Source organism: Pseudorasbora parva, chromosome 24 (genome assembly GCF_024679245.1).
Source record: "Pseudorasbora parva isolate DD20220531a chromosome 24, ASM2467924v1, whole genome shotgun sequence".
Classification (NCBI taxonomy): Eukaryota; Metazoa; Chordata; class Actinopteri; order Cypriniformes; family Gobionidae; genus Pseudorasbora; species Pseudorasbora parva.
The window spans coordinates 3,257,301-3,272,820 of record NC_090195.1 but is presented as its reverse complement, the minus strand read 5'-3'; the positions used below and the strand labels follow the sequence as shown (position 1 = coordinate 3,272,820).

Below are 15,520 nucleotides of genomic sequence, written 5' to 3'. Positions count from 1 at the left end.
CTTGAGTTTGACTAATAGAGATATAAACTCATATTCATCAGCTCACACTGAGATTGATCAGGTCATGTTACTTCTTATGGTTTTGTGAATAAACTTTCAACAACATTTCAGTCAAAAGTGTGGATTAAATTGTGTATCTTGCTTATCAGTGTAAGCTCAGTGTCAGTACGTGAAATAATACACAAAATACAGATGTCCATAAATAAATGCTTATTAATTAAGATTTATTCATTTAGTAGACGACTTATAACTGAGGAATCCAGCAAGTGCTGCAAACAAACACGAGAAGAGCTCAAAATATAAAGTTTCAGACATCGAGTATCAGAAGCTGGAATAGAGCGGATTAAAGGAAAGTGAAAGGATTATTATAATGAGGTTAAGTGGAAGAGATGAGTTATCCGATGTCTTTTGAATGTTATTAATCATGAATAAAATAATAATCCCAGCACTAATAAAGGAGGGCGAGGCGTAGATATGTATCCGTCTTATTTTTCAATCTGAAGTCTCCTGTTCTCTGTGAATGTGTGTGTAATGAGGACTCAGGTGGATTGGGATCCATGTGCAGTTTATTGGAAACACACAAACTCACAGTAGTAACAGGCAAAGGTCGGTAGCCAAGAATTAACAGTAGTATCACAGGCAAGGCGTAAATCTTAATCATACCAGGCAAGGGTCAGGGCAGGCAGCAAACAGTCGAATAACCAGAGTCCAGGCAAACACAGGTCAAAATGGCAGGCAGCAAGAATCAGAGTCGATAAACAGGCAGGTTCGTAAACAGGCAGATCAGAAACAACAATGGGTAAACGCTCAGAAATGTCGCCGGGGCAGAACAAGACTACGCAGTGTGTGTGTGTGTGTGCTCAGAGAATATATAGGCCAGCTGATGGGGAACAGGTGGATGGTAATCAGTCCCGGCATGTGGGATTATAGGAAATGAAGTCCATGAGTGAGTTAGTACTCTGGTGAGCGCGACCTCTGATGGCCGACGGTGGGATCTTCACCAGCGGTTGTGACAGAGCCCCCCCCCGCGAGCGGCTCCTGACGCGGGCGCACATCCGACGCCGGGGTCTTCCTCGGGGTCGTGGGGCCGGTTTCTCCGGGTGGGTCCTATGAAAGTCATTGATTAGGTTGGGGTCCAGAATGTCCTCTGAGTTGACCCAAGACCTCTCCTCCGGGCCGTACCCCTCCCAATCGACCAGATACTGGATCTGCCGCCCCCGGCGTCTGGAATCTAGCAACTCCCGCACGGAAAAAGCCTCCTCGCCATCCACGATCATCGGTGGGGGGCCTGCTTCACTGGACTCTTGCTCCACCCTCGGACCATCAGCCGGTTTCAACAGAGACACATGAAAGGTGGGAGAGATGCGGTAAGTGGCAGGTAATTCTAGACGATATGACACTGAGTTAATCTGTTTGACTATTTTGAATGGACCCACATACCTGGGACTGAGCTTCCTACATGGTAGCCGTAATCGTAGATCCCGAGTGGATAACCACACCCACTGTCCTGGTGTATAGTCAGGATGAGGACGGCGATGACGGTCTGCTTGTTCCTTGACCCTGTTTATTGCTCGTTGGAGATGTACATGAGTTTGGTTCCAGATGGTCTCGCTGCGTTGAATCCAGTCGTTTACTGCAGGAACCTCGGATGGCTCCCCGGACCATGGGAATAGTGGTGGTTGGTATCCTAGAATGCATTGGAATGGTGTTAACTTGGTAGCAGGTTTTGAGGATAGAGTTTTGCGCATACTCCGCCCAGGGAAGGAAGCGACTCCAGTCTGTTTGGTTCTGCTGGCAGTACATTCTGAGGAATTTGGATATCTCCTGATTCAGGCGTTCAGTTTGTCCATTAGACTGTGGGTGGTAACCAGAGGTGAGGCTTATATTAACATTTAACAATCTGAAGAAAGCTGACCATACCCTTGACGTAAATTGAGGTCCTCGGTCCGAGACAATATCCTCTGGAAGACCATAGTATCTGAATACGTATTGGAGCAGGTGTTCAGCAGACTTCTCTCGCTTCACACAAGAGCTCTCCGCACAAGCCAGCCAGCTAATGATGCATCACCAGCAACTCACACGATTGACCAGCATGACGGAGGAACTGGTTAAGGCCGTGCAGAGCCTCCATCTTACACCAGCAACGGCCGATGCACCATTACCACGACAAGAGCCACCAACCGCACCCGTTACAACGGCAATGAGCAGCCCACGTCTGGCGTTCCCTGAAAAGTTTGACGGCACCCCGGCCAAATGCAAGGGATTTTTAATGCAGTGCTCCATCTTTCTGGCCCAACAACCAACCCTGTACTTCACAGACTCTGGTAAGATTTCACTAATCTGTTCACTGCTCACTGGGAAAGCACTTGACTGGGCAACAGCAGTCTGGGACGAACGAACCCGCGAGAGCACTACATATGCCAACTTCATTCAACGCCTACGCATAGTTTTCGACCATGCTGAGGGAGGACGAAGCGCAGGCGAACAGCTGCTCGCCCTCCGGCAAGGGAGAAGTACGGCAGCAGAATTCGCACTCACTTTCCGCACCCTAGCAGCACAAACCGTGTGGGTAGAGGACACCTTGAAAACCCTATTTCGCCAAGCCCTCAATGAGGAACTGCAGTCAGAACTCGCATGCCGCGATGAGGACAAGAGCTTGGATCAACTCATCGCAACACCGACTGCGCCATCGAACTGCTACCTGGTACCACTCCGCCTAGGGGTCGCATCTTTCCTCTGTCTGAACCGGAGGATCTAGCAATGAAAACATACATTCAAGAGGAGCTGGCCAAGGGGTTCATCCGATCATCTACCTCACCTGCTGCTGCGGGATTCTTCTTCGTGGGGAAGAAGGATGGAGGCCTTCGTCCTTGCATTGACTACCGTGGGCTTAACGATATAACGGTCAAGTTCAGATATCCTCTGCCACTGGTGCCCGCTGCCTTAGAACAACTTCGATCTGCCAAAGTATTTACCAAGTTGGACCTTCGGTCTGCCTATAACCTCATTCGCATCCGGGAGGGTGACGAATGGAAAACTGCATTCTCCACTAGTAATGGGCACTATGAATACCTAGTCATGCCCTTCGGCCTGTCCAACAGTCCATCGGTGTTCCAATCATTCGTCAACGACATCTTTCGAGACTTATTGCATCAATGTCTGGTGGTATACATTGACGACATCCTCATCTATTCAAACACCATGGAAGAACACATTCAACACGTACGAACGGTCTTGCAGCGCCTCATCAAGCACCAGCTGTACGCCAAGTCAGAGAAATGTGAGTTCCACCAAACCTCAGTAACATTTCTTGGTTATGTCATTAGCCCAGAGGGAGTGGCGATGGATGAAGGAAAGGTTCGGGCAGTCGTGGAATGGCCTCAACCCACCACTCTGAAAGAGCTGCAAAGATTTTTGGGGTTCGCCAACTTCTACAGGCGCTTTATCAGAGGTTACAGTTCAGTCGCCGCACCACTCACTTCCATGACAAGAGGAGGAGGCAACAAGCTACGATGGTCCGCCGAGGCCTTGCAAGCATTCAGTAACCTGAAGAATAGATTCACCAGCGGTTGTGACAGTGTGAGACTCTGATTCATTAGACGCTTTAGAGAAATAACCAGAAGAATAACAGAGAGCAGTGAACAGGAAAACTATCTGAGATACAAACCAGTGTGTTTATAATTAACACAATACATTACAGGAATATGATAAGAAATACTAGTTTTCAATATCAAGCAGCATAATGTGTTGTTCTGCTAAAAATAACTCAAGCGGATGATACGGGAAGCCAGACACACTGAATATACGAAGGGCCGCGCCGCTCTGATGGTGAAAATAAGACACATTCAACCGCTCAGACACATCGACCCGTCCGCCATCTTGGAGCGCTGAACATGACGCTGTTCATCTCTCACACTAACACATCAATGCATTTCATGGACAGGGTCACAGCATTGAGCAGCCGATGACTGTAAAACACTGAGATATAAACTCCTGACGGACAGAGGAAAACCTTTCAGAGGTGAGAATGAGCCGCTTTGTGTTTTTATAACTCAATATGCAGAATTATCACAGTAATGATAAACTAAATGCGGTGAGGATATCAGCTGATGTCTATTGCAGATATAAATATTCATACATGTGAATACGGTTGTTATGAAGGGAATGAGCCAGTAGAGGGCGATACTGATTATTCCTGAAATATCCGTCACACACAGTGTTAATTTCGTTGACGAAGACTATGACGAAAAATATTCGTCAACTAACCTTTTTCACGGACGAAAACTAAATAAAAACGAAATAAAAAGTCAGATATGATGACGAAGAACGTGACGAAATATAACTGACACTTTAGTCAACGAATAAAAATGAGACGAAAATATATGGGCGGGACGAATGGAGAAGAGATCCAATTAGAGCGAATCTTTGAGGGTAGGATGATCTATGCAGAAGCAGCCGAGCCATTTAAAAAAGCAGCGGCAAATGCACGCGCAACAGCAGAAATGTCAGAGGCAGAACGAAAACGAAGAATTGACATCTGGTCACATTTCACATATGACAACAAGGACAATCATACGCCTGTAAACCATGTGGAGCAAAAATCGCTGGGAAAAACACCACCAACTTGAAGCGGCATTTACAGACGACTCATCCAGAAATACATGCCAAAGCACGCACGCCAAGTTTATTTTATCAGATAAACCACCGTGTTCCCGCTAGCTGCTAAACTTGGAATAAAATAGAAGCTAAAGAAAACCATGTCTGACCTGTATTGATTAGACCAGCGTTTCCCAACCGGGGTGCCGTGTAAAATGCACTTGCACCGCGGTTCATCTCACATCTGATGATGACGCATCTTTAATATGGGTTGTAACTTGAAAATAATGCTTTATGTATGTTTCTGTCGATGGATACACATGCTGGCTCCTCAGTGATAGGCACTACAACAGCGATAATAAAAGAAAAACTGGCAAAACGGTTTCTCTTTGTAAACTGTGTTCAGTGCATGCGAGTGCTGCCGTTTGTCCAGTCATTTCGCCGTCCTCACCCGGGTAGTTACATTCGCCAGAAGACGCGAATGAGAGCGCGCACGCGCTGTGTGAAGATCTGTCATCCGAGAGCGCGCACGCGTCCCACAGCGCGCAAATATTGAGTTATCTTTCAAGTCTTGCGCTTGAACGGACAAACTCATACAAAAAGTATGTCAACATGTCCATCTTGTTAAGTATCCAAGCAGACATAGTCTGAATATGCCTTAAGTGAACTTTATACAGTCGAGAAAGACGACGCATACCCCTGTATTAGGTCTTAAAGGGGCAGCAACCTTTAATGTCAAAGAAAATATGAGGACTCACTGCTCTTGATTGAATAGCTTGTGTAAGTTTAATAATGATTAATCTTTCATTTAAACAATTAAATATGTAGTTATTTTACATTTGATTATTTATTCTATTTCTCTACCTAAAACTAACATTAGACCTACCTGAAAAACAGGAAATGCATTGTTCATTTTATCAGTATCTTTGCTCAATAGAATTTATTTGTGCTACTGCTTGTATTTAAGTTATTTGTTCTTATTTTCTTTATTTTTAATAGTCCTTTATTCTGTGAACATAGCAAATACCAAACCGTACTGAAACCGTGAACCTAAAACGTTATACAAACCGACCCGTGAGACTAAGACTAAAACTCTTATGATATTTAGTCGACTAAAACTAGACTAAGACTAGAAGATTTCAGATGACTAAAATGGGACTAAAACTAAATGGTGTGTTATTCAAAAGACTAAGACTAAGACTAAATCTGAATTTGCTGTCAAAATTAACACTGGTCACACACACTCACACACACTCCTCTGAGCGGATGGACATGAATCCATTTGAATGGTTTCTGTGTATTTTCATTTGAGGATTATATGTTGTAGTTTGTTGTGTGAGATTATTGGTTATTGTTTGCTGGAGTTTTAATCTTTATATCCGCTGATAATATTGTGTGTTTCATGTATATGAATATTGATGTTGTATATTATTTGCCGTTGGTCACTTAAGGTGATTTCGATCTGTTGCTGAAATCTTTGTGATTTACTGTGATTGTCTGATGAGGAGCAGAACCTGTCTGTAGTTTATTAGTGTTTGATGTGTTTTATACTCATAACTGATATTAATATTTCTCCTTTTTCACAGTAACCACACCTCGATCCACATGTCGAGTCATATCTCAAATAAAGCAGCTGATGGATCTTTGTTCTTTCTAATCGATGGCCTTCAGTGATTCGACTGTTGAACTAGTTCTCATGAAACTTTATTACAAAAGCTGCAGATGCACAGTTAACTCTCGAGAGTTCACGGACCGGCTTTGACTGATCCAATATGGCGGACGGCTCACATAGATCTCACTCATGTCACTGATCTATAAGAGCACAACATCTCAACGCTGTGCTGAGATCAGTCAGACCGTTTCCATCACATTTTTATTCTTCCAAAGGAAAAAAGAAATACCAGAGACTCTGACAGGGACACTGACGGACTTTGTCTACTTGTTTCTCTCAACTAATGCTTTGATTTCTGACCTCTATAATTATTAAGAGCGGCAGCTTCATTTAGATGGTTTTATTTCAGATGCTCGTGTGACGATGATATTTCACATCCTCCTTTGAGCAGCTGCAGTTTCAGTTCAGTCACTGTGACTCTGACTGACGGAGGTTTTTGTACGACTCTTTATCACTGTGTGAACACACGATCACCCACACAACTATTAGCAGAATTTGTTCTGCAGTGGTAACTCTGACAGTAATAATGTCCAGCATCTTCAGTCTGGACTCCACTGATGGTCAGAGTGAAATCACTGTTAGATCCACTGCCACTGAATCTAGATGGAGTTCCTGTGTAGAGTTTTTTTGCATATCGAATCAGGAGTTTAGGAGCTTCTCCAGGTTTATGTGAGTACCAGAATAAAGCGTCATCCCCATCACTATATCTGCGCACATCTGTGCTGGTTTTACAGCTGATTTTGACCGTTTGTTCTGGTTGAGCTGTCATTGAGGGACTCTGAGTGACGCTGATCTGTCCTCTACACTCTGAAACACAACAAGAAGAAAATACACTCAAAACTTTGACAATATACTTGAAGAAATGAATTGATATCAAACTTGTGCTCCACAAACCTTGAGCAAACGCTGTGAGAGTCCAGATGAAGATGATGATGAAGGTCATGTTGATGAAGATTGTTGTGTGTGTCAGTGATGAAGTGTTAAACTCACAGCACTATAAACACTCTCACACACTGAAGCATCTGATCAATATGCAAACACACTCCAGATCATTTACCTGAAGAAAGTCACTCATTAACACACACACACACACACACACGCACACACACACACACACACACACACACACACACACACACACACACACACACACACACACACACACACGAGTATCTCTCAGTCACTGGATCAACTGAATTTGATCGAGTCCGTCACACATGATAGAAACATCTGCACTTTAATAAATATTTATCAAATAAATGAAAATGAAATCTTTGTAAAAGCTTCATGAGGTGTAAATAGTCCTCACTTTAGATGAGCTCACAGAAATAGTCTGACAACTACTAAATGTTTTATAACTGAATTAATCATGAATTACAGGAGGAACACGTGTTAATAAAGCATTTACACACTGAGGAACTATTACTATATGTCTAAATAATATTTATTAATGTACATCTAAAATGTTTATTAATCATTTACTTTCTAAATGATCTTATGAATCACTGACAGCTCCTAAATTACTGGTCTGTAAATTTAATAATTTAGAAATTATAAATTGATCATCAATAAAGTATAAACATACAATTATTAAACACATTATAGATATGATCATAAATCAAGAGTAAAGCATTTATAGCTGTATTTATAAACTGCTTATTAATGTCTTTTAAAGCTTTATAAATGATAGATTAATATTTACTAATGCTTAACTAATGATTCATAGCATGCAGTTATTATAAAGTGTGAATGTGTGTTTATATGATATCTGCATTATGAGGGATGAACTCGCTCAATCTGAACATGTTTATGATGCTGATGATGCAGTTTAGAAAGAAGAATATATTAAATCATAAATGCAGAAAAACTCAAAAGTGGTGAAGGATTGAAAAATATCAGAATTTTAAACTGAATTTCTTCATGAAGGATGTAATAGGAGACAAGACTTCTAAAAAAATCACCATCAAAAAGGTCAAAAACTGATGAAGCTCAAGAAAGTGAAGTTCAATAAGATCATATCGAGTCTTTTCTTCACTGTGTGTGTGTGTGTGTGTGTGTGTGTGTGTGTGTGTGTGTGTGTGTGTGTGTGTGTGTGTGTGTGTGTGTGTCTGCAGTTTCAGTTCAGTCACTGTGACTCTGACTGACGGAGGTTTTTGTACGACTCTTTATCACTGTGTGAACACAAGATCACCCGCACAATAACCATAAGAATCTGTTGTGCAGTGGTAACTCTGACAGTAATAATGTCCAGCATCTTCAGTCTGGACTCTACTGATGGTCAGAGTGAAATCTGTTCCACCTCGTGCTCCATTCCCACTGAATCGACTGAAACTCTCATCATAGAGATCATTTACAGCATAAATGATGAGTTTAGGAGCTTCTCCGTGTTTCTGCTGATACCAAGCTAAACCCCAGCCATCTATCCCAGTATCAGTTTTACAGTCTATGGCGGCGTTTTGTCCTTCAGAAACCGTCACAGCTTCAGGCTGAGTCACAGTGATTCCTCTGGACGCTGTTGACAACAACATGAATGTGTTTCAGCAAATCAAATGAACATTAAAGACTCAAAGATGACCAGCTGTGACTTCTGTTACCTGGAATAAAAGCCGTCAGAATCCAGATGAAGCTGCTCAAGAGATTCATGGTGTTTGCTGGTTTTGTACCGCGGTCAACAGCAGTGTGTTATAAAGTGTGTGAGTCTGAACGCTATAAACACTCGGAGCGCTGAAGCACGTGCCGATGCAAAGTGAGTCTGAGCAAAAACCCTCTGGAGGAAAACACACATGAAGAGGAAACTGATCCAGTGTTTTATTCTCATGATCCAGTGTGTGTGTGTGTGTGTGTGTGTGTGTGTATGTGTGTGTGTGTGTGTGTGTGTGTGTGTGTGTGTGTGTGTGTGTGTGTGTGTGTGTGTGTGTGTGTGTGAATCATTTCTCTTTTACTCTGCGTGAGTCTCTGGTTCAGACTACAGGTTTCTGATGAGTTGCATCACTAAAAGAAACAAGTATTTCACTGTGAACTCCACAGAGGGCAAAGGTCATTCCAGAGGTCAGAGGTCATCATAACTTATTAAAATGCTTTGAGAAATACATGATCAGATGTGTAAAGATCAGCTCAGAGTCGTTCTGATTATATTATCTATTGAGATTTAATAGTTTTCATACATCAAGAGACATTTAGTCTCATCAGTGTGTGTGTGTGTGTGTGTCTGTGTGTATCGTGTCTTTCTCTGCTGGAGTGTGTGTTCATTTGAGTGTGACGGAGGTTTTTGTACGACGCTTTCACTAGAATGAAGCACTGTGGTGGACTTTCGGTGGAGGAACTAAACTGACGATCAGAAGTAAGTCGTTCTTAAATTATCTGATAGAAATGTGTGTGTGTGATCTGTGTGTTTTTAAAGCAGGTTTAAGGTTATTAAAGAGCATTTGGAAACAATATTAATAATTAATTACAGAAATGTATTATTGAAAAGCTTTACTTACATTTCAAATCTTATTGATTGTCAAATGTTATTATATTTTACTGATTGATTGCATTAATTAATCTATTTTATGAACGCCATATTGGATGATATTCAATGTTTTTTACATTCCAACCCGTAGTTTTACATTAATAATTTCACACACACTGTTTGCTAACATTTCATTGTATTTTAATCAATTGCAATATTTCTTAATGTATTTAATTTGACAAACATTGGATAATGTAGACAAAATACATTTCAGAAAGAAATTTAGTTGATAAACATGTTAAAATGAATTAGTTCACTTATATTTCTGTTATATTTCTTTTTAAGGGTTCAATCAAAAGACCGCTTTAGAGTTCTTTGTCAGCAGGAAAATGGTTCTGGTGTCCTTCTAGGGGTTCATTCATGATCATTTGTTTCGTCCTTTCCGGATTAAATATTTCATATTATTGACCAACATTTCACTGCATTATTCAGTGCAGAGAAGAGGGCATTTATGAATGCACGTCAATGATCACAAAATTCAAGATATGGGGGTTAGAAATGTAAATATTAACCTCATTTTATGTAGTTAATCAATATCACACGAAGAGCGCCATTTCAGTTTCTCTCCTCCAAAAATCAGCATGATTAAAATGTGATGTTACTATAACAGTTTAATAAACAATAATTAAATTACAACTATACAAAATGTTGCAGAATAATGTAATATATGAATAATAGCCTAAAGACCCTTTGTGATAATTTAGCATGAAAGCTCCTCTGGAGTTGAGTGAAGAACCGCATTGAACCTTTTTTCTAAGAGTGTAGCATCATTCTGAAACTATATCACGATTGCTTCAGATAACTGATTTATATTTATGCATAATCCTCAACTCAATACACTATAAAAATGTGTAACTTTTGTACGGTAAGAGAACAGCAGCTGTGTTTGCCAGACCTGTTCTTTTCACTTTAAATGTTACAGTATTTTACTGTAAAATGACATTGAGTGTCCAGTTCGATCTATTACAGTTCTCACTGTATACGGTAACAGAACAAACCGTTTGCTAATTAACAGGTTTTTACCGTAGCATTTTTTTCAGTCTTTTACCGTTAAAATTACGATCAGTTTTTTGTTTAAATGAATATTGATTTAATGGAGAATATTTTTCAATCTAAACTCAGGATTTATGAATGAAAGCAGTGAGGTCAAACTACAGTAAAGATGAAATCATTGTGCTTTTTACTGTATTACCATATCTGACATCTAAATGATTCCTAAACTCTGAGCATCAGACAGCCATTAATGGTGTGTGTTGTGTGTGTGTGTGTGTGTGCAGCCGGGCCCTCCGTGAAGCCCTCCGTGTCTCTGCTGCCTCCCTCTTCTCTGCAGATCTCTGGAGACTCAGCCGCTCTGCTCTGCCTGCTCAGCTCTTACTCTCCACAGGGGGCGACGGTGAGCTGGACGCTGGACGGGTCAGAGGTCACCGATGGGGTTCAGACCAGCGCAGAGAGCGAGCGGGACGGACGCTACAGCCGCAGCAGCGTCCTGAGCCTCAGCAAAGCACGCTGGGAAGCCACAAATGGCTTCGTCTGCAGAGTAACACATGACGGAGCTCATCACGAGGCCTCGTTCCTCAAGAGCTCCTGCTGATGTTTCTCCAGTGAAGACGAGCCGTATCTGAGCGTCCGGCAGGATTCACAGCAGTCACGTGATCTACAGCTCAATACTGAAGCCGTCTGTCAATGTGCTGCCATTGCTGTTCATTCAATAAAGCTTCTGAACGCCTTACATTTGTGTTGGACTGCATCATTGATCAGTGTGTGTCGTTCATTCAAAGTCCTGCGCTAAAGTTTCAGCTGCTTTTGATTGATTGTAATAGTTGAGAACAGCTGCATTTAGCAGGAAATGTCAAATGAAGCTCTTGGGGTTTGAACATGGTCACTGGAGACGGAGCTGCTCTATTCTGAGAGGATCACAATCACTAAACCTGCCAATGCAAATGAGATTTACACCTCAAACTCACAGTTTCACTCTTTGATTGGTTCAACGCTCTGAACTGGAACACTTTCACTTCTGCTCATGAGAAATGACTTATTATGAGATGAATAAATTCATAATCAGCTGGAGATGAAGGAGCTGCTTGAGAAACGGCTCAAAAACATCTTTATGTTGCTGATACACAATGACTTTACAGTGTAGTTTAATGTACAAATACAAAACAACATATGACGCCATTATTATTTGTTTGACTTCATATCATTCTACATTTTATATCAGTTGTAGATCCTCACAATCCACACAGGAAGCCCCGTCAGAAACTGCCCATGCTCCGCTCCCATCTTAGAGGATTATTCAGAAAAGTGAAACACGGTTTGGATGATTTAAAATATCAAACTTAACGTTAGATAATATTCCATTTCAATTCCTCAGACAATTAAATGCAGCCATAATCACCAGAAGATACCAATTTAATATTAATGTATATGGGGGGGCTGAGGTTAAAGGCTGCGTGATTCAGAAAACCCATCAAAAATGAAAACAAATGTTTATTAATGCTGGAATATGTGTGTCCCGTAGCCTATGGCCTCTTAAACAATGCTCTTGGGCTCCATGGTACTTCTGTTACTGTTGGGCCCTGTGTGAATCTGAAGGCCCCAAATCCTCTTATAGAACGATCATCCCATCTTCTTTTCCTTTCGGCTGTTCCCTTCAGGGGTCGCCACAGCGAATCATCTTCCTCCATCTAGTCCTATCCTCTGTATCTTCTTCTCTCAGACCGAGGACCTTCATGTCCTCCTTCACTCCATCCATAAACCTCCTCTTCGGTCTTCCTCTTGACCTCCTGCCTGGCAGCTCTAACCTCAGCGTCCTTTTACCGATATATTCTCTCTCCCTCCTCTGAACATGTCCAAACCATCTCCACCTGGCCTCTCTAACTTTGTCTCCAAAACATCTCGCATGTGCTGTCCCTCTGATGGACTCATTCCTGATCCTGTCCATCCTCGTCACTCCCAAAGAGAAGCTCAACATCTTCAGCTCTGCTGCCTCTAGCTCTTCCTCAACATCGCCGGTCTCACTACTGTCCTCTACACCTTTCCTTTCATTCTTGCTGACACTCTTATCACACAACAGACCTGACACATTTCTCCACCCATTCTGACCTGCCTGCACACACTTCTTCACCTCTTTTCCACACTCCCCATTGCTCTGGACTGTCGACCCTAAGTACTTAAAATCCTGCACCTTCTTTACCTCTTCTCCCCGTAACCTCACTGTTCCACTTGGTTCCCACTTTTGAGACACGACTGAAGCGTGATGTTGTGACGCTTCCCCTCACGTGTACATTGATGGGCGTTCCTCAAGTTTACTGCTATGGCCGTGCTTCTGAGCCAGCGGGGAATGAAAAACAAAGGACCTGCGAGAGACATCCATGTGCTCTACTTATACTGGATAGTCGCGTCACAATCAACGTATTAATTTGCCTAAAGATAGGAATTGGTCAGCTTTTTTGATGCGCAGCATTTTTTCAAATACAGCGCCGCCTTCCCAGAATGCTTTGCGGGCACGTTAAAGTCGCTTGACGTCACCCATAGGAATAAAGTGGAGCGCAGCGCCTATTTAATGTGTGTGTTTGCATGTCCTTCTGACACGCTTCTTGTGCATTACCTTTCTGGTTGGATTTTTTTTCTTCCTGATGTTTGTTTGCCCATTGCACTGAGCCTTCCTGCCTTCCTCCGTCTATCTTCTGCCTGACTCTTTCTGTCCAGGTTTGAGTAGGCCTACTGTTAATAAACTACGTGTTTATTCTCACACTTGGATCTTCTGTTATTTCTTCCCCAGACACAAACTGAAATCACTCAGATCTCAAACGTGTGACTGATCTATAAGAGCTCAAAATCTCTTTCTGACCTCTATAATTATTAAGAGTGGCAGCTTCATTTAGATGGTTTTATTTCAGATGCTCGTGTGACGATGATATTTCACATCCTCCTTTGAGCAGCTGCAGTTTCAGTTCAGTCACTGTGACTCTGACTGACGGAGGTTTTTGTACGACTCTTTATCACTGTGTGAACACAAGATCACCTTCACAATCACCATCAGAATCTGTTCTGCAGTGGAAACTCTGACAGTAATAATGTCCAGCATCTTCAGTCTGGACTCCACTGATGGTCAGAGTGAAATCACTGTTAGATCCACTGCCACTGAATCTAGATGGAGTTCCTGTGTAGAGTTTTTTTGCAAAATAAATCAGGAGTTTAGGAGCTTCTCCAGGTTTCTGTGAGTACCAGGCTAACTCTTCATCCCCATCACTATATCTGAACACATCTGTGCTGGTTTTACAGCTGATTTTGACAGTTTGTTCTGGTTGAGCTGTCATTGAGGGACTCTGAGTGACGCTGATCTGTCCTCTACACTCTGAAACACAACCAGAAGAAAATCAGCCGAAGACATTAATGATCAAGTCCATGTAAAGCAGTAAATGCAGTGAAAGTGAGTCTGACCGTTGAGGAGCAGCAGCAGAGAGCAGATGATCAGAGTGTGTGTCGTCATCTTTACTGGGAATGAGTGAAACTGAAGGACAGTGATGTTGGATTGACAGTCGGACTGACAGACGCTCTGATATTGAGCTCCGATCACAGGGGTGGGACACACATTCAAAGCCGTTTCCTCTCTAATGTGTCACAGTCACTCACAGCACAGCAGAAATATTAACAAATGAAATCTCACTCATCAAACACTCAACTATTAGTGTGTTTCTCTGGGATTCACTCTCAGCGGCAGAAAACTCTCTTTGACTCTCACAATTACATTTATTATTTTAAAGTCACTTTAATTATCTAAATAAACTTCAGTCAATGGAGCATGAAAACACCTGCAGACACATGAAGAACAAGAACATGTGGCCCAATGATGAACCTCACAGATATAAGGAGAGATTAATGTCATCTTTTGAAGATAAACGTACATGACACACACATTTCACTCATCTCTCGCTGTGTTTTACAGTTATTATCAGTGTTTCTGTTCTTACAGGATCATCAAACTCCTCTGAGGACGATGATCATCTGCTCTCTTCTGAGAGAAACACAATCATGATGATGAAATATGAGCTGAACTCGCTCTGAGACGCTTGAGTTTGACTAATAGAGATATAAACTCATATTCATCAGCTCACACTGAGATTGATCAGGTCATGTTACTTCTTATGGTTTTGTGAATAAACTTTCAACAACATTTCAGTCAAAAGTGTGGATTAAATTGTGTATCTTGCTTATCAGTGTAAGCTCAGTGTCAGTACGTGAAATAATACACAAAATACAGATGTCCATAAATAAATGCTTATTAATTAAGATTTATTCATTTAGTAGACGACTTATAACTGAGGAATCCAGCAAGTGCTGCAAACAAACACGAGAAGAGCTCAAAATATAAAGTTTCAGACATCGAGTATCAGGAGCTGGAATAGAGCGGATTAAAGGAAAGTGAAAGGATTATTATAATGAGGTTAAGTGGAAGAGATGAGTTATCCGATGTCTTTTGAATGTTATTAATCATGAATAAAATAATAATCCCAGCACTAATAAAGGAGGGCGAGGCGTAGATATGTATCCGTCTTATTTTTCAATCTGAAGTCTCCTGTTCTCTGTGAATGTGTGAGACTCTGATTCATTAGACGCTTTAGAGAAATAACCAGAAGAATAACAGAGAGCAGTGAACAGGAAAACTATCTGAGATACAAACCAGTGTGTTTATAATTAACACAATACATTACAGGAATATGATAAGAAATACTAGTTTT

At 41.6% G+C, this 15,520-nt stretch overlaps 1 long non-coding RNA gene and 3 gene segments (V, D, J or C); 1 reads left to right on the top strand and 3 right to left on the bottom strand.

The window, feature by feature from the left end:
- Nucleotides 1–6,568: 6,568 nt before the first annotated feature.
- LOC137063396 (probable non-functional immunoglobulin kappa variable 6D-41) lies at nt 6,569–7,326 on the bottom strand. The segment is given in 2 exon segments: nt 6,569–7,075; nt 7,163–7,326. Coding segments are annotated over 2 exon segments (405 nt in total).
- Nucleotides 7,327–7,885: 559 nt separating this feature from the next.
- On the bottom strand, nt 7,886–9,036 carry LOC137064149 (immunoglobulin kappa variable 1-12-like). The segment is given in 2 exon segments: nt 7,886–8,780; nt 8,863–9,036. Coding segments are annotated over 2 exon segments (393 nt in total).
- A 261-nt stretch (nt 9,037–9,297) lies between these two features.
- On the top strand, nt 9,298–11,508 carry LOC137063608 (uncharacterized). Of its 2 annotated transcripts, XR_010901405.1 has the most exons (3): nt 9,298–9,316; nt 9,557–9,608; nt 11,057–11,508. It is a non-coding gene; the product is annotated as an uncharacterized lncRNA (long non-coding RNA). The 2 variants fall into 2 exon arrangements; XR_010901404.1 differs by lacking the exon at nt 9,298–9,316 and having other exon boundaries at nt 9,329–9,608.
- A 1,352-nt stretch (nt 11,509–12,860) lies between these two features.
- LOC137063696 (immunoglobulin kappa variable 4-1-like) lies at nt 12,861–14,425 on the bottom strand. The segment is given in 2 exon segments: nt 12,861–14,136; nt 14,223–14,425. Coding segments are annotated over 2 exon segments (405 nt in total).
- Nucleotides 14,426–15,520: the final 1,095 nt, after the last annotated feature.